This window comes from Chelon labrosus (assembly GCF_963514085.1).
Source record: "Chelon labrosus genome assembly, chromosome: 22".
NCBI classification, from domain to species: domain Eukaryota; kingdom Metazoa; phylum Chordata; class Actinopteri; order Mugiliformes; family Mugilidae; genus Chelon; species Chelon labrosus.
Genome location: NC_140355.1, coordinates 19,130,324 through 19,149,303, shown reverse-complemented (window position 1 = coordinate 19,149,303; position 18,980 = coordinate 19,130,324). Strand labels below are relative to the sequence as shown.

General features: G+C 45.5%; 1 protein-coding gene across 2 annotated transcripts in view; it reads left to right on the top strand.

The window, feature by feature from the left end:
• Positions 1-18,980, top strand: part of arhgef28a (Rho guanine nucleotide exchange factor (GEF) 28a) — a 43,390-nt gene that overhangs the window by 6,489 nt on the left and 17,921 nt on the right. Inside the window, exons 3-16 of one of the 2 annotated variants that reach the window (XM_084572537.1) lie at positions 2,695-2,839; positions 2,916-3,293; positions 5,479-5,668; positions 6,920-7,109; positions 7,473-7,542; positions 9,725-9,771; positions 9,946-10,012; positions 12,928-13,043; positions 13,143-13,366; positions 13,441-13,633; positions 13,719-13,830; positions 14,664-14,750; positions 16,945-16,987; positions 18,842-18,943. In XM_084572537.1, coding sequence (XP_084428663.1) covers positions 2,695-2,839; positions 2,916-3,293; positions 5,479-5,668; positions 6,920-7,109; positions 7,473-7,542; positions 9,725-9,771; positions 9,946-10,012; positions 12,928-13,043; positions 13,143-13,366; positions 13,441-13,633; positions 13,719-13,830; positions 14,664-14,750; positions 16,945-16,987; positions 18,842-18,943 — 1,964 coding nt within the window. The remainder of the gene's footprint in view (positions 1-2,694; positions 2,840-2,915; positions 3,294-5,478; positions 5,669-6,919; positions 7,110-7,472; positions 7,543-9,724; positions 9,772-9,945; positions 10,013-12,927; positions 13,044-13,142; positions 13,367-13,440; positions 13,634-13,718; positions 13,831-14,663; positions 14,751-16,944; positions 16,988-18,841; positions 18,944-18,980) is intronic. The other variant, XM_084572538.1, reaches the window with a different exon arrangement.

Here is an 18,980-nt window from a genome sequence, read left to right as displayed (position 1 = left end):
TGCTTCGCTGTTTGTTCAACTCCCAGTGTGGTTTGATAGTGTTATCGCAGTTCTCTTTGAGGTAGCAGGTATATCTGTGTGTCAAAGTTTATGACATTTCTGCTAAGTGCTGGGACGATTGTGTTTGCTTTGCTTTTCACGTGTAAAACCAACAGGTAAAACCCCAGCTAGCTGTTTATTGATGTGGCATAAAAGCCTCGACCAAACGGCTTTTTTCTCAAACTAAAACGAGTCTTAAGAATTATTACGTAACAGGGCCTGCAATGGCACCACAGCACTTTTTTTTTACTGACAGCCCTTTCTGACACGCCGGTCGAGTTATTAGCATCGCATTTGCACAGCAGATTAAATCAGAGGTATGTGTCTCAGCTGAGTATGAGAAAAAGGGGGACTCGGGGAGCAGCGCCGCTCGTCGCTCTCAAGCATCCAGCGAGACTCTGGTGTTTATTTTACTTCAGATGTTATGAGGCTCAACTCGTCGCCGTAGTGCTGAGAGACGTAGAATCAAGTTTGACAAATGCTTTGATTGATGTTTTGGCGTGTGTGTGTGTTAAAGTTAATTAAATTATTCGATCATGTGGAAGTCGGGAGGATGATCTGAGCGTGCAGCCATTCTTTGTTTCCCCTGATCAAACAAAAGACGTTATTAGTTATTAGGAGGATTTACGGAGACTGTAACTGAATTATCTTTTGTAGTTTTGTATGCAGCAGACTCCGCTGTGCAGCGTTTCAAATGAGAAACAAAACATCAACATATGGGTTTTGGTAAGCGGAGCGCTGCGCGGTGAAACACTGATGTCACGACGACTGCTCGCCGAGGAGAGCCGACTGTTATTGGAGCTGTTTTTGTTGTTGCGCCGGCTCTGATCTTTCTTCCCTGACGTCACCCACATACGTGTTGCACTCAGGAGATCATGGCAAAGAGCTCGAGAGCTGATGATGCCGGTTTCCTGGAGACCAGGCTGCAGATCTGATGTTGTTTTCACCCCCCCTCCTCCTCTCTCCTTTGAATGGACGAGCAGAGATTATAAAATCATGTCAGAGCTGTAATCAGGGGATTTAGTGTTTTAATAAAAACACCTTGCAGGAATTACGCTGCGATTATAAGAAACCTCCTCACGGTTACCGTCCATAATTACACTGTGTCTAACCTTGAAAGCTGTGCACATGGGAGGCATGAGGTGAAACCACAAGGTGTTGAATATTTCATTGTTACTGGATCAGGTTGTGTCGATGATGAAAGGGGAAAAAGGCCGTAGATCACAGCGGTCTGACACCTTATCGCCACCCCAGGCCGTCCTCCTTCCCCTTACCCCAAGGCTCTGGACGCACAAATTGGGATCGGGCAAATTTTCAGTCTGATCAAATTGTGCCCCGTGTAAAGCAATATCATCCGAGGCTGCTGCTGACGGACAAATATGCGGAAGCTATGGCCTCGTCCTCCTTGAAAATTGAATCAAAAGATATTAGAAAGTAATGTTTACATATGCTCATGTGTGTCTTTCATTGGTGTTTAAAATGAACGGCTCAAAAAAGTGTGATATATCAGCATCCAGTAACAAACTAGTATTAATAACAGTAGAAATCCCAAAAGATGCAAAAGATAAATAAGTTTAATTCCCTTTTAAAGTCTATAACTTTAAGTAGAAGACTTTACTTTTCTGCCCAGTGACCGTCCAGCCTCGTAAGAAGCCAGGAAGTCTGCGCAAACCACAGGCCGGCGTCTTATCTTTTTGTCATGCGGAAAAACAGTCGGCGATAACAGAAGTGAGCACTAAGTGGTACCGAAGCTAGCTGCTCGGCGCACACGGCGGTGCCGAGAAACTGAAGCTTGACTCAGACCTCTTTATCAGTCCACAGCAAAAGTTTGCGGGCTCGCGCGGGAACTCCTTTCTATTTCTGTCTCTGAATTGCTATTTATTTACTGGGATCAAGTAGCAATTCTCGGAAAGGAGAAGGAGAATTATTAGGGGGTTAAATAAAAATAAAAGAATTCGGCTATAATTTAGAGAAACGTGGAGAAGCCGCACTGCAGCGCAGTCGGTGCGGCGGCCTGCGAAGGAAAGGGTTGCATTCTTTCATTGCTAAATTGAGCTGATATCAGCACTAAAAATACATTAAAACATGATGGATGCTTTAGGCCGAAGTAATAAAAATAAGAACAAAAGAAACCCCCGTAAAAATTCCAGATAAAGACCCAAATCTGAGCACAGGAAAACAAGAAGATAAGGATGTTGCACAAGCGTGGGACTTTCAAGTATGCGATGCCAGATTCTCTCTGAGAGCTGTAACCTTCTCGTAAAGGTCAGCCTCTGGTGGAAATGAATACAGAAGAGGCCAATTTAACCTTGAGATTTCCAAGTGTTTGGACGACAGCGTCAGTGATTAAGAAGAAGAACGGTCGCTCTTCCAGCTGATGTGATGTTAAACACTGATCAGGCGTGACATTAAAACCACTGACAGGGGAAGTAAATAACATTGACCATTTTGTGACAATTCAGTGTTCTGCTGGGAAACTTTTGGACCTCGAATTCATTGGTGTGGATGTTCATGAATCTTTCGTGACAGTGAATCGTAAACAAGGCCGTCAGCGAGCTGCTGCTCACTTCTCCCGCTGCCCCGTTTTCGTGTAACAGCAGCATTTGTTTATTCCGAATAACGCACTTAGCTTGAATCTTTATTTTCTCCTCGCAGGGTCAAGTGGAGGCCCATGTGAGGCTGCCAGCAAGAGCTCCCGAAGCTGCGGAGTTTTACGTCGTCGTACGCGGCTCTAGACTTTCACACGTCACTGCGGCAAAACGAGGCGACGACGGCCTGAGCCTCCGCTTCACGGTTCCAGGTAGGTTCTTCATCAGCTTAGTACCACTCAGGCTTTCTCGTCGTCGAGACCTCTAATAGCTTTCTGTCTCCCGCAGGCCACGACCTCGCTGAAGCCGTCTCCATTACGTCATACTTGTACGCAGAGGACCAAGTGGAGCCGTGCGAGGGTGAAGCCTCTCTTGAATACCTCAGGGATGTTGCCCAGGAAGCAGCGGAGTACCTAAATGCAAACAAGGACCAGCTTGGCCCTCTGAGCTACCTAGAGGTCCTGAAGAGGTTTCCTACGCGGGGGCAGGCGGCTGACAAGGAGCTCTGTGCTGGACGGTCGGACTGCAGCGAGCAGGCGGTGCAGCTCGGACAAAGTTCGAGCGACGAAGCCGGACTGAGGGAGCTGGATGAGAAGATCACACAGGCTCTGGCTAACATGGATTACCCTCAGCAGTGGAAGAACGCTGACAATCAACCTGGAGAAGGTAATGGAGGAGGAAGTGGGCTTCCATATTGTGTAGCATGAGTTATTTAAACTAAAACAACAAACTAATAACTCCAATAGAGCGCTTTCAAGAGGTCTGTGTGGACTCATTTCAGCCTCTCAGAATAGTTGAGGGATGTTTCCAGGAAGCATCAGTTGGTGTCATATCCCAGCATGTGCTGTTGACTTCCTGGATCATCCACAGAGGTCAAATGTCAGGGATTCCCCCCTGCTCAGCAGATATGAGGAAACTCTTTAAAGAAAAATCTGCAACTCTTCAAGTTCCCCAAGGATCGTTATTTTTTCTGATGTTGTCACAGTTTTCTGCAGAGATGTTTGCCGAAGGGTTCGTCAATCCACGTTGTGCACATTAAGACGAAAGAGTTTTGTATTTGTCCAGTTTTTTCGATTCTAGATCGAACTGAACAGATACAGCACTGCAATAAATGCCAGTGCCTGCGCTCGCTGATTATGCTCTGTTTTCGGTTCGAAAATTATCTAACTTCCTATAATCCAGATATCCTGCAAAATGATGACTAATAGCAAAACTGTTTGCAAGCTCTTTGAGTTCAGGGCAGAACTTTGTACTAAATGTTATGCTAATGCTATTTAGCGGTATCATAATTTAATTGCAGTTGCAAATATAGTTTTTCTATCAGTTTTTTTAGGTAAATTAGCAAAAAAATATATTGCAAACAGAGAAACTTCCCCGTATGTAACAACCTCAGATATCTATAACCCAGTCAGCTTGAAACTTATCATCCTCGTAGCTTGATTTCACATGAGAAGAGTTTCAAACCACGATTTGATCTGACTGTGCAGCCCTGCTCTTATCACATGATGCACAGCTACCAGCCAGCCATCCGGCCAGCCAGACAGACAGACAGACAGAGGCCGGTGTGCTCCAAAGACAGAGCAATTACTGCCATTATTCCTCTTTGCTCAGATTAGAGTTGTCCTACAAAACTCTCTGTCTACTAAATCAACTTCCACAATCCTCCTCTGCACCACACTCCCACTCCTTTGCACCGCAGCTGCGTTTTCTGGCCTCTGATCTAGTTAGTTACTACCTTTTGTTTTGTATAAAACGGTGGATGGTAAAGTGCGCTAAGCTGGCAGACTGAAGCTAACTGTCCTGCTGAAGGTCACACGCATGTCTTCGTCTTCGTCCTCTCGACAGGCAGCAGCGTGTGCGTGCCGTGGCTCGCTTGGAATTAAAGCAAATTTCCATGCAAAGCAGAAGCAAGGTGCAAATGCAAAGTAGCTATCTGCCCCGTGCCCCTCCGCGGTGGACTGCTTACAATAACAACAATCCGACAATGACATTCTTGTTTGGTGAACTTTGCATGAAGGGCATGTTTCGGGGGTTTGGGCGAAACTGGGTCACAATTAATGGCACCCATTGTGGAGGTGACGGGGCGTTTCAGTTCATCTCGGGGTTTGGGAAAGACGCCAGAGGGAAGTGAGAGTTAAATTCTTCTGCTCATTGTGTCTGGATTCAAAATATAACACCACGGCAACGTTCGCTCGCCGCAAAGTGCTTTTATTTCTGTGTTTACGACATAAAAAGGATGCACCGAGCTGTTGCTGCTGCAGCATATTAGCCTAGAGAAGCGCACGTGTGTTATAGCTTCACTCAGGGTTGTTGACGCGCCCTTACACTCTCTGTTTATACTCCAGTGAGGTGGCCAGGGGCAGCAACTGCTTTCACGGCAGGTGTCCGTTCCGCGAAGCCTCCAGTTTTCCAGGTAGTGTCACTGTTGATGCACTGCGAAGTCGTGCGTAGCTCGGCGTAGTTCATTCCTCCGGCCGCTGCTACGCATTCCATACATGCACAGCAGATGATCTGTACATCTGCACGGAGTTAAGGTGCCGTGTGTGGAGTGATCTATTTGACGGTTCGCGCTGAGGATTACTTTACATAAGTCAAATGTAGTACAGCAGGAGTTTCAAGTAGCGATAGGTTGACATTTGAGAGTTTCCAATAGTGATATATTGATTGAAAGTATTTTTTGATAAAAGTATACTGTATGTCTGTGGTATGGTCTGTTTTTCTTCAATACCTCCAGTTTATTATTGCCTTTCTAAGTGTCTGAAAATCTGATGCAGTTTAACATTTCCTTAAGCTCAGATTCAGGTTTCTTCCTTCACATGTTTCTCTTTTCTTTTGTCTCTTTTCTCTCCAGCCGCCGAGCTTCACCACAAAGAAACCCTCCTTCACGTCGCGGTGCGTTTAGGCTTGGTCCACCTCGCTCGTTTCCTGATCCGCCAGCCGAGAGGTCAAAGGGCGTTGACCCTGCCCAATCAGGAGGGAGAGACGCCCCTGCAGCTGGCCCAGAAGGACGGACGGCGTGCCATGTTCGGGGTGCTGGCAGCGTAAGTCTAATCATTTTATCCGTTGTCCGGTAATCTCTTTAATTTGACTTCTCGTTAAACAGCTTTGATTGTATTATTGCACATTATTGCACATGCAGCTGTCAGCGCTGTCGCCTCACAGCAAGAAGGTTCTGGGTTCGAACCCGGTCAGCCTTTCTGTGTGGAGTTTGCATGTTGCCCTCGTGCGTTTCCCGCAGGTGCTCCGGCTTCCTCCCTCAGACCCGTAGAGACACGCATGCAGCAGCACCACCTGGCAGCATTTAGTGTGACTAACTTCATCCAAGAAGCATTCTGCTCGAGGAATGTTTTCTCCCCAACACTGCAGGCACAGTTCAATAAAGACTCGTTGAACCGAACGCCGTGTGAAATGTGAGACAGATAGGCCGTCACGTTCTGAGTCGCGAGCGCGGGACGCAAGGGGAGGCGGGAGCAGGAAGCACAATCACTTAAATGAAAAGTTACTAGCAAGGAGCGCAAAAAAGCCTAACCCAAAAACACAAAGCTCACCGAACAGAGGTACCAAAAACACAAGCATTGTTGGTTGGTGATTCTAAATTGCCCGTAGGTGTAGCCCTGCGATAGACTGGCGACCTGTCCAGGGTGTACCTTGCCTCTCACCCAATGTCCAATGTCCTCCAGAGTCCTCTAGAGGACAAGCGTCTGTGGATAATGAATGAATGCAGTTCTGTTCATTAGATTTATAAGATGCTAGAAACAACACGTGATGCAGACGTGAGCAAGAGCTGTGATTGGTCCGCTTGGTAGTAGCGTGTTTCCGCTTTCGTATTTCCGTCTGCTTCTCCATCTCTGCAATTTTCCAATTGATTGTTTTGGATCAATAAAGATGGAACACACCGAAGATAGACAATCACAGACCTCTATCCAAGCAGCAAAAGGAAAACACAGTAAAGTCGCTTCATGGGAGATAAGAAGTCACATTTTCGAAGGCACTGGGGGGAAGGAAGGGTTAAAAAAAAATAGCGGAAATGCGCACGAAATGCTCATTAATTTAAATGTCAAAATTCGGTTTAATGCGTGATAAACCTCTAGCGCTTCCGCCTGCAGTGATAAACGTCTACAAATGGAGCATGAGAACTTGTTACTGGAAACAAAACAGCACCCGATGGCTGACCGTGATATGGCTGATTCATAAGGGGAGGCCGTTTGACGTTCTCGTTAAATCCACCGCTAACAGCAACTTCACACCCGCCACGTTCCTCATTCTAAGTTTGCTCTCTTTGTCCTCATCAGTCCCGCGGGTCCTGTCGTCGGCCCGGTCCCCGGTGTGTGGTGCGTCTGGTCCGACGTCTCCTCCGTGCTGAGGTTTTCTCCCGGGACGGACTCTCTGACCCTCACTGTGCAGCAGGCTTCCGGCGGCTTCCCTCGGGACAGCATTAGGGCCCTGCGAGAGAGACTGGAAGACGTTGGCGTTCTCAATCTGGTGAGACTGCAGGGAACGCATTTATTTACGTTACCTGCTTTAGTTTACATCTGCTGCATTGGACAGAAGTGGCTGATGTATTATGTTGCCATGTGACGTGTGTGTTGCTGTTGAGATAAGGCCGTTTGGTTTCATTCTGGCTTGAGTAAACATTAAACCCTTGACTCAGATACTCATGCTCTCAGATTTTTGGTAATTGCTAAGCAAGTAACAGTAAACAGACCACTGCAGCGAATGAAAGAGTGTAACAAGGACAGATCGGTGGAGGTGTTGTGATTATTAAGTGATTATTTATATGGCATAGTTCATGTTCGGGATAGTTTGAATAATTTGAATCGTTTTCAATGTGTCTTTCTCTTTAAGATCCGTGTGCTCAGAGCTGCCACAGAGGTCGACAAGAAAGATGACGATGAAGGCCTCCAGAGCGATGAAGGTAGGGTCACCTTTTCAATTAGCGTCTGTTTAATATGTCTGTGAAGGTTCTCAGTCATCCAGGTCATGGCATATCCAAGAAAAAAACAATCAAGAAACGTCTAATATGTACTTTGTAGCATCGAATGTGCACCAGTAACTGTATACCAGTAACTGTATCATTTTAACATGAAGGTCCACGGCAGGGTCCCCCATTTTTATTTTACCCAAAGGCCAAATACGGAGAAGCATGCCGACCCTAACCCTAACCCATAAAATACGATCATTTACTCACCCATAAAACTTTGGTGTTATTTGGAGTCGTTCGGAAGATATTTAGATCCGCGTATATCCATATAGTGGGAGTGAATGGGGCACCGAAATGCAGCCTCTTAATAACGCATTATCTGCTGCGAAACTCGTTCATTTCACCAATGTTTTGTTTGTAAGGACGTCCATCATAAACTAAGTAAATCATAAAGTCGCCGTCCACAACCTCAGAATCGGAAAAATATTCAGCCACGTTGCAAAAAAATAGCAGTAGCAAATTACAGGTAAAATTACAGGGTGCGCGCGCTCAGAGATGACATCATCCAGGTCAGAGGTTAGTAGGTCAATCTACAGACCCCGGATGATGATAACAGGTAACTTCGGACTCAACGGGGAATAGCACTAGCGTATCATAACAAAATATTGGTGAAATGCACAAGTTTCGCGGCAGATAATGTGGTATTTAGAGGCTGCGCTTCGGTGCCCCAGTCACTCCAATTATATGGATATACACTGATCTAAATATCGTTCGAACGACTCCAAATGACACCAAAGTTATATGGGTGAGTAACTGATCGTATTTTATGCCAGAAATAAGGGCCAGGTTGTAAAAAAGGTTGTAATTCCCCTTTAAGGCTCATTTAAGGTACTGTGGGACATAGATGCTGTAACCTACGTACGTAGCCTACGCCTGTGTGATCCATTTATACTTGTGCGCTCGTCAATCTGGCTCGCTCTGTAACAACGTCACCCAAACGCTAGTCGATGCTGTGTCTTTTTTGAGGACGAGTCATACAAATGTTTGCATCTCCGAACCTCCTCAGTTAACCTTTCCTCCGTGTGTTCCATCTTTATTGATCCAAAACAATCGATTCAAAAATTGCTGAGATGGAGAAGCAGCTGGAAATAGTAAAGCAGAAACACGCTACTACCAAGTGGACCAATCTTGCGGTCTGCATCGCAGTGATGTGTAGTTACATTTCTGGGGAGGTGCACGTCAGGCTACGCCGTTAGGGTCAGGGCTATCAAACTGACGCAGAAGCCTCAACCGCCCATTAGTGGTGACACAGTTTCTTGGTTTGCAGAAGATCATTTTGGACTCTCTGAAATTGAGATGGCCATTTTTAAACCTGTTTTCTGACACTTTGTCAAAAACAATAATCAAAGGATTATGCATTTAAGCCCTAGTAATGCCATCGTACTGGTCTGTGCATGCACAAACAACTCCTGATGTTAATGTCTGTGTGTGGCGGCATGCGAACGCTGAGGCTTTACTTCGGAGCCGTGGAAAAACGAGCCACCACAGAGTCACTTGAGCAAACACCGGTTTCGGTCAGACATCCATCACTTCGGTCAGACGCTAGAAAAACACCTCCAGCAGACACCATGAAAAGGCGCCCCCTCCTCTACACGTGTGTTTGCTCTTCCTCTGAGTCTGCAGAGAAAACTGAAGGTGTGGGTTGTTGTTTTTTTCTTTTCCTCCCGGGGTGACGAGCTCAGGCTGGCATGAAGCCACACACAGAGAAAAGATCTTTGCGGACGTTCGACGCTGCCGCTAATTCTCCTGCCTCGCACAAACACACACACATTCTTTACCTCCCAATTAACCGGTGGCCGCTCTGTTTGGTAACCATGGAGACGGCAGATGGCTGTATCGACTCTTAAAGAAAAGCAGGAAGTGTACCTCAGCACCTCAAGTTAACCCTGTCCCGACTTCAGCGGCCGTCCATTAATCGTCTCGAAGGGGGGTGTGTTCTCTTCCTCTGGAACCCGCTGGTTTGGAACGAGCACAACGTCTCATTGGTTAGTTTTCAGTTCCTGGATGGAGTCGCATCCCAAGAACCTGATCCGTTGAAAAAGGAGGAGGAAGAGGAGGAGGAGGGCGTTAGTGTGTCATGCATCAACTTTTGGTGAAGTGTTTTTCTTTTGCACAGGTGTCGGCAAGGAGCTCCATGTGGACGAGCATGCGCTGGTGGACAACGTGAGTACACAAAGTAGTGTGCCAGCCCGAGGCACGGACGGTGTAAATGTTTATAGAGTTGCCTGTTATGCTTCCTCCTGGTTTTTGAATCTGTGGCATTTTCTAGTAAATGATGACTTCATTTTAAGGCATGCTCACTTTGTGTTTTTTTTTCCCTTCGTGGTTTGTTTAAAGGTCTTTGAAGAACAGCTTGTTCTGTCTTTGGACGACGACGAAGAAGAGTGTCCGTCCTCGCTATCCGGTAATGCTTCTCTTCTCCTCTCCTCTTTTTTCTTCTCCTCTCTTCTCTTGGCCCATCTACCAAATAAAGGTTTGGCTCTGCAAGCACGATAGCAGCTTATCCAAACCTAAAATACTTTTTTTTTTCCTTTCCATTTCAATATAATCGCAATAACACTCTGGCAGCTGCTTGAATGATGAACGGGTGTTCCATAAAACAAGACACAACAACATATTTGTGGCTGCACCAAACAGCAGGGTGTGGGAACAACGCATAATGGTTAGAGACTGTTTTCTCTCGTGGCGCTGGCACCGTACGCAAGAGCTCTGTTTCCAATCACATCATTGGGAATCAATACAGCTCCTGCTTCTTGGACAGAGGCGGGGATGCGCTTCTGTTGTTTTGGAGGCGAAGGAGGCAGTTTTTTAACCGCTTTCGCCTCCGCAACGATTCAGTTTAGGAGCCCAGGAATCTGCCCCGTCACTGGGACAAAGCCTGGAATGGGGTCAGACTCGTCCCACTCAGACGCGGCCTGCGCTGGGAGATGCCCTCCTCTGGCTTGCCCCCCCCCCCCCGACTCCCCCAGGGGTCAGACAGTGGAGCTGGAGGCGGGAGGTGGAATGTTAACAAGCGCAAACTGTCCCCGTCTTACAAAAGCTGACATTTTAGGAGAGACACACACACACATTAACCTCGGATGCTTCTTTTTTTTCCAAGTGTGCATGATTGTACACGTCCAGAAAACGCTAGTAAAAACTTTTACTTGAACGGGGAGGCTTGAGCGTTTCAGGTGTCGCCACGGTTACGGTCAATGCTAATTTCCTGTTTGTTGCAGGCGGAAGAATGAAGTAGTTTGTTGTAAACTCTGGAGAGACTCCGGTTCGCACCGAGTGGAGCTTGTAAACAGCGCGTCCATAAACTGAAGTGTGTGTATGATAATGTGTCTTTGCGTTAAGTGGAAACACATTGATCGCTTCTGTGTTGCTCAAGTCGTCGGGGGCTCGCTGCTGAGCTGAATGCTTTTGTTGTGAAGACATCGCCTCGAGGCCACCGCCGGCCACCGCGCCGCAAAATTGTCATCGGGATTGATGGTTATTTTCCAGATCTGCTGAAATGATCATAATAGTCTCTCCGCTCTCGCCGACATAACTCAGCAGTGTCAGTTGTTGTTGGACCTCGCTAGTGTGAAAATTAGTCCTCCAGCTGCGGCCGGCTTCAATTTATCACCGTCCTTTAAACTGAATGTCGCAGTTTTGCGTGTCGAGCTCACAAGGCGAAAGCAGTGCAGGCAGAGGAAACTAGACGAGGGTCATGAATGGGTACGAGAACGCTGGCTCGGAGGGTTTGGGCTCCACGTTAATGTCTTCGCTGTGTGAGTGCAGCGAAGAGGAAATGCCTGTGTGATGCCCAGGATTTCCCTTACATTAGCGCAGACATGGCTGGTCCAGACATCAAAGTCTGGGTGGAAAGTGCACTCATCAAGGGAGGCAATTTTCCACATTGTTATAGCACAAATACCATCCCCCCACTCCCAGAGATGCACAGCAGTGGCACGAGTAAACGTGCACATGGACTGCAGACGTTTACTTTAGTCAAACTGCACATTTTTGAGGTACATCAGGTTTATGTTGGATTGTAAACCTAATGGGGGGATGTTGTACTTTTTAATGCACTTGACAGCTATAGTTCTAACGTAAATGATATGCAGTACACTGATCAGGCATAACATTATGACCACCTCCCTAATATTGTGTAGGTCTCCCTTGTGCCTCCAAAACTGTTGTGACTCATCAGAAAACGGACATAGGCCTTTTGAGGGTGTCCTGTGGTGTCTGGCAACAGGATGTTGTTAGTGTGGGGGGTCTTTGAGGGGAGGGGCCTCTGTGGATCATCCCACAGATACTTGATCAGTTTGGGATCTAGTGAATTTGGAGGCCAGGTCAACACCTTGTGCTGTTCTTCCTGTTTTTTTTTTAGCTGTTCATAAAGCGTTGACGTTTAAGCATCTGCCATCAAGGAGTGTCATTGATATGGGGTGGGGGTGTCTGGTCTGGTTGAGGTGGGTGCTACATGTCTAAGTAACATCCACATGAATGAATGCCAGGTCCAGAAGTTTCCCAGCAGAACATTGAACTGGCTGAAGACTAATCCAAGGGGCTTCTTTAGTTCAGAACTGGAGAAGCCACTTGGATGAGTTGGTGAAAGGTCTTCAGAAGAATCTCAAACCACTCCAGATGCCTTTGTTTTTCTTTTTTAGATATCCTGGTCCTTTCTTTATTGAATATCACAAGGAAAAAGCAGGACGTAAACACTGAGCAGGTGTAGCACAAAAAAACCCAGTATGACTCAGTAACCCATCCGTCAATAATCCATTTTTTTCCATAAAAATAAAACCGGCAGCCTGCTGCTAAGGATATGTGGAGGTTTCTGTGAAAGCGATCCTTTTAAAGGTCAAACAGGAGTAGGTATGCAGTATCTCATCACATTTTCCTTTCTTCACTCTAAGCCTTGACATTTAAGCAAAGAAAGATGGATGTATTATGGTTAAAAAAAAAAAAAAAAGAAGATCTCAAATTACCAGAATGAAGCGGGAGAGAAAGCAGAACAAGTAAATATCACTTAATATCTGATATTAAGACGCGTTTGGTAATTTATTTACCATTTTTTTGACATTTATTCTTGATGTGTTTTTGTAAGCTTTGCGGGCTCCGTTATGAAATCGCCTCTCTTGATAAGCTGTCTTGTTGTTTAATGGATTCTGAAGGCTGGTTTCTTTATTCAGCCAAACATTGAAGTGTCTGGCTGATGCCGGGGTGAGTTGTGGTAATCAAAAGTGGCTTCTCCCGAGCATGCGAACAACAATGCAGACGAGCTGAGGAGAGACAATAAGTCTGTTAGAGTGATCATAAACAGATTATGCTGTTTGCCCGTCACAGTAAATGGGCATCCCGTGCGGTCCGGCGGAGTCCAGGGCCTGTCCACGCGGCATGCTGCGGATCCTCTGCTCTCCACGATCAACAGCAGCGATCCGACCGTCACACAGCTGACACAGGTCCTACACCAGTCTCAGTTTAAACCATTTTTGCTTTACTGCTTGTTCCATTTCTTGCTTCTTTAGTTTTACACGTCCTCCTCTTTTCATGTCCTTTAGTATAATGTCAGCGGAGTGACGAGGGGCAGTACGGGGACGGATGGCGGTTTATGGGACTCGGAGGATCTGCTTCTAGCCACTGACACCCCTCCACCGCATTCAGGAGACTCTCCCTCTGCGCCCTGCTCTCCCCCACTCTCCCCCGTAGACCAGGCCCTCACCAGGCTGAACCGTCCGACCTCCTCTGACAGAGACAGCCCGCCAATGGACACCTGCGACCTCAGGTAATAAATATCCGAGAACGTCCTCTCCAAACGTGCGTCTGCGTATCGAGCTAATAAGTCATTTATTTCTCCAGCCCCAGCCTGGTGGCTCTGGAAGTGGACAGCGAAGAGGAGGAAGAAGAAGAGAGCACTGAGCCAAAATCTCCACTTTCACCGCTCTCATCAGACGTTGAGAAAAGTGACGACAGAAGGGAAACCTCTTGTCCCCCTCCCGATCTTACTTGCACTCGCAGCCAGTCTGCCTCAGCATGTGAACCCACCTCTAAGGTACACTATCATTTTAAATGTCACTATTTTGTAAATTTTCTTTTTTATGTTTCTGCTTTAAATTAGTCTTCTTCCCTTTGTGCAGGAACTGGCGGAACAGGGGATTCGATTGCGCTCCTATTCCTACTCTTCCCCTAAAATCAGCTTTCGTCCTGCTCGTTTCACCCGTGACAACCACGCCTCCGATATCAGCCCCGGTCAGTGACCTCACGTAGTTACAAAATTCACTCACTCAACACATAACTAACAACCCTTCCAACTAACTTAACCAGTTTGCCCTGTCACTAATGGGGTAGCTTCACATGACTGGTTGGATCTCATGCTGTTTTCTGTTGATGTATACTAATTTTAGATAGCATTATCACTAATATAAAGTACAGTCAACTCCAAGTTGGTCAGCAAAATGTTCACAAACACATATATTAACATATCCTGGCCAGGAACAATAAGTTTTCCAGACTAAGCCAAGAAATAATCTGGTTCGAAACCCGTATCAGAACATGTTCTTTTATAGATTTCGATCAGGCATAACATTATGACCACTGACAGGAGAAGTGAATAACACTGAACACCTTGTGACAATGTAAGACAATGTCACTGTTACTTAGACATGTAGCACCCACCCCATAGCAAAGACACTCCTTGATGGCAGACGCTTAAATGTCAATACTTTAGGAACAACTCAAAGGCCCATGTCCATTCTCAGATGAACTGCTTTGGAGGCACAAGGGAGACCTACACAATATTAGGAAGGTGGTCATAATGTTATGCCTGATCGTTGTATATATATTTAGTTAACTTCTAACATAGCCGGACTAGCAGTTTTATTTATTTATGCTCGAGAATGCCAACTGGCTGCTGCCCAGATCTTCATAATAAAGACGTCAGCGCTGTATGAATCAAGAAAGTAAATGATTTTCCAAGTGTCTATAAATGTCAGAGAGAGCTGCATGAAATGGCCATATAAAAGCTGTCAGGCTGGACTTGACTGTACTTGGTGATAGCAGCCTCTGTCCACTGTGCCCTGTAGATGCCGTGCTCCACAGTGTCAGCCACAGCCGATCTCTCCTTCAGGCCCTCTCTTTGTCTAAATCTCTGTCTCTGCTCCACCCTGGTAGTAAGTACTGGACACCTGCAGCCGCCCGTCACACTGCGCTAAGGCCCAGCATGGCCGGCACGCCGCTGTCACCGCCAATGCTTGTGTGTGTGTGTGTGTTGGGGGGAGTTAAGGTTATTGTAAACTGATTCCATCTATATTTTCCGTAGTGACAGAGACTCCCTCAGCTCGGCACTTCTTTCAAGAACTTCTCATCTCATTGTTTTGGTTTTCTGCTCAGTCGCTTTGAAGTCTTGGATCACCCTGACCTTTTCCATCCAGCGTAATTTCCAGATGTAGTCGGCTACTTTAGCAGAAATTGATCAAACAGGCTGTAAGCCAAGCACCACACTACGGGTGCACACAGTGTTAGCGGCTACCTAAGTGAACATAGTGAAGCATTTAGGAGCTAACAAGCCAGACAATTTAGTTCAGTTTGTGGAGAACAAAAGGGAACTGAACTCTGAACGTACCAGCAACACAAATGCTAATATTGGGTAGCCGGCTCACCGTGCAGCTCTAAAACCCTAGAAGTGTTTTGTGCTACCTACTGCAAACACACAAAGTTAGCAGCTAGCTTGCGACCATAGCATTAGAATTTAGGAGCTAGCAAGCTAGACATTTCCTTCAGGGAGACCAAAACAGAACGAAAATGAGACTGAACATTGGAGCTGCATTCATGAGAGTACCAGAAAAAACAACTGTAAACGAATGCTAATGTTAGCTAGCAGGCTCAACATGCAGCTTTAATGTGATGCTAGTGTTTGCAGCTTCTTTTCTAAATCAGTTAACACAGCTTGAAAATATGCAGTTTGTGCATTTTGCCTTAAAGAAACAGACTACACTACCCGACCTGCACTACACTGCAGACACACAAAGTTAGCAGCTAGCTGGCGATCATAGCATTAGCATTTAGGAGCTAATGAGACAGACATTTCCTTCAGGAGTTGGTGGAGACGATAAAAGACGTAAAATGAAACTGAACATTGGCGCTGCATTCACGAGCATTCATGAGTACCAGAAACATAGCTCTTCATCAATGCTAATGGTGGCTAGCAGTCTCACCATGCAGCTTAAATGTGACCCTGGTGTTTGCAGCTTCTGTCCTAAATCAGTAACACAGCTTGAAAATATGCACTGTTTGTGCGTTTTGCCTACACTGCAGACACACAAAGTTAGCAGCTAGCTGGCGATCATAGCATTAGCATTTAGGAGCTAATGAGACAGACATTTCCTTCAGGAGTTGGTGGAGACGATAAAAGACGTAAAATGAAACTGAACATTGGCGCTGCATTCACGAGCATTCATGAGTACCAGGAACATAGCTCTTCATCAATGCTAATGGTGGCTAGCAGTCTCACCATGCAGCTTAAATGTGACCCTGGTGTTTGCAGCTTCTGTCCTAAATCAGTAACACAGCTTGAAAATATGCACTGTTTGTGCGTTTTGCCTACTCTGCAGACACACAAAGTTAGCAGCTAGCTGGCGACCATAGTATTAGCATTTAGGAGCTAATGAGACAGAATATTTGTCAGATCTAAAATGAGATTAAATCAAAACCGACCTAAAATGAGAATGAACACTGGACATACATTCATCAGAGTACCAGAAACGCAACAGTTAAGCATTGCTGATGTTCACAAGCAAGCTCACCATGTAACTTTAATGTGACTCTAGTGTTTGCAGCTTCTTTTCCTCCATAAGAACTGTTGACAACATTGCTTTAAAATCTGCACAGAAAGTAGAATCAAATATCTAGAAGGAAGACCTAAGTTTAAATAGCAAAACTGCAATAACCTTGGCCAGTGTCTGTTTCTGTATTGCTTTCCTAATCATGACGCGGCTTTATTATTGTCAGGAAAAAACGATTGAGAGAGAGATTGAATTTGCAGTGGTGAAATGAAAAGAGAACTGATTGTTTTGCTGCTTGGTGAGACATGTGGGGAGTCTCTGAGGGGTCAGCTCTTGGTGTCGGTCTGTGCTACTGCTTTCTGTGTCGTCCTGTCCTGATTAAGTATCCGAGGATCACTTTGTGTATTGGCTGCGGTTGTTTTCGGCTGTAAGCTCAGGTTGCAAACGGCTGCTCTAGCATGTAAATGGAACCTTATAAGCTCTTCTGCTTCCTGTTTTCATCTCTAAGGGGGGCGATGAAAGAAAAATGTTGTGCTTTTGAACAGTTTAACACCTTTCTTCTTCACATTCTTTGTGTTCACAGAGCAAAGAGCCTCCAGTATATCGGATCAATCGCACGAGAAAAGGTATTAAAAGCTTTCATTAATTCTAATTCTCCATTCAAGCCGACGCTGCGCTCCAGATGTGTTCCAGTGTTTAAAATGACTCGGCCTTTCAGTGAGGCTTTCCCCCCTCTCTTACATAAAATCACAGTATGTTTCATCAAATATGTAACTGCTCCCACGAAGGGGCGACATATGTGTGTAACCATGACGACCAGGTTGCTTGGCGACGGCGGGGCACTCTGTGAAGTTTGCTGCTGTTTTAATATTTTTTTTTTTTTTTTAAACGAGGCTCTTTTGTCCTTGTGATGCTAAGCTGATGTTATGTGCGTTCTGGGTGTTTTGATCTTGTTTTTTACAAGATCAAAACACCCAGAACGCACAACAGAGGTAGTGACATACAGATATTAAAATGACCCTGATCTAATTACACCCGTTTTGTTTTGTTTGCATGTGTTGCACAAGGGTTGTTTTGCAGCTACGGATTACCATTTAGCCTGTGTAGCTTTAGAAGTGACGAGCTTGGTCATGGATATGGATGGATGCTGAAGTGGCACAAGGATTTTATGGCCTCTGACTTGCTTTAACCCTTACGTCCTCTTTGGGCATTTTTGCACATTTTTTTTCCACTTTCTGCAGGAACTTTTCTTTTCAGTCAATTTTTTGAAATCCAGTGTCTTTTACTCTCACATGTCATTTATACTCTAGTGATGCATTTTGCATCCTCTGGACACCTTTGTGGCGAAAATGCACACGTGCAAAAAAACAGCCATAAAGTCATCATATATCAATATTTTTTTTCTGCTTTTTTTCATAAATCACTTAAACAACTTTAACCCTTTAAATGCCAGTCCAATTATATGAAGTATTGATCATTTTTTAACAAAAAAAAACAAAAAAAAAACACAAAAACTGAATTATTTTCCATAAAATAGACAGTAGGGGGATGGGGATTTGATTAGAGTCTTGGATATGTCAAAGATTAGAAAAAAAAATTATTTGATTGCATTAGTATTTTTTTATGCAGTGCCAGATACTCCCTCCGGACACCTTCGTGGCCCCAAATGCCCCATTGACTTCCATTCAAGCCACGTTTTTTAATCTCACTGCCATTAGAGTATAAAACCATGCTTTCTGTAATGTTAGCATTTCATTTAGAAGAAAAGTAGTGATATTTGATATTTTTACTGTATTTTATCACATTTAGCCATTTTCCCATTGTAGGCAGATGCATGAAATCCTTGTAAATTTGCCATTTTTTGTTATGGAGCTATGTGACTACCAGGGGGCTCCAAGAGTGTGTCTGTGTGCATGTGTGCGAGTGTGGTGTGTTGGCTGCTGCCATCAAGGAGTGTCATTGCTATGGGGTGGAACTGTCTGGTCTGGTCTAGGTGGGTGCTACATGTCTAAGTAACATCCACATGAATGAATGCCAGGTCCAAAGGTTTCCCAGTAGAATTTTGTATTGTCACAAGATGGTCAATGTTATGTACTTCTCCTGTCAGTGGTCATAATGTTGTGCCTGCCTCATCTCAGTAGCTCCCCCTAGTGGGAGACACCAGACCGTGGGTTAAAAGACTGTGATCAATTCAATTCAATTTTCTTTATATAGCGTCAATAACAATACGAATCGTATCAAGACGCTTTACAAAACCTGGCCTGAAACCCCCAGAGCAAGCCTGAAGGCGATGGTGGCAAGGAAAAGCTCCCTTTTAACAGGAAGAAACTTTGAGCAGAACCCAGCTCATATGGAGGGACCCATCTGCCTCAGGCCAGCCTTAGGAGTGTCTGGAGTGTCCCACCTTTCTTTGACTATTGCATCTTCTGCTCAGCAATAAAACATGAGTGTGTTTGGGTGTGATCGCTGTTTCTTTCCAGGGAGATTAGGTTCCGTAAGCGCGCCCAGTCTGCTGACGACGAGGGCAGCATGGAGCTGGCAGAGTCCCTCCAACATCTCACCCTGTCTGAGTTTCTCAAAGAGTACGTGGGGGCGGTCGACCTCTGTCCAAGCTTGCCC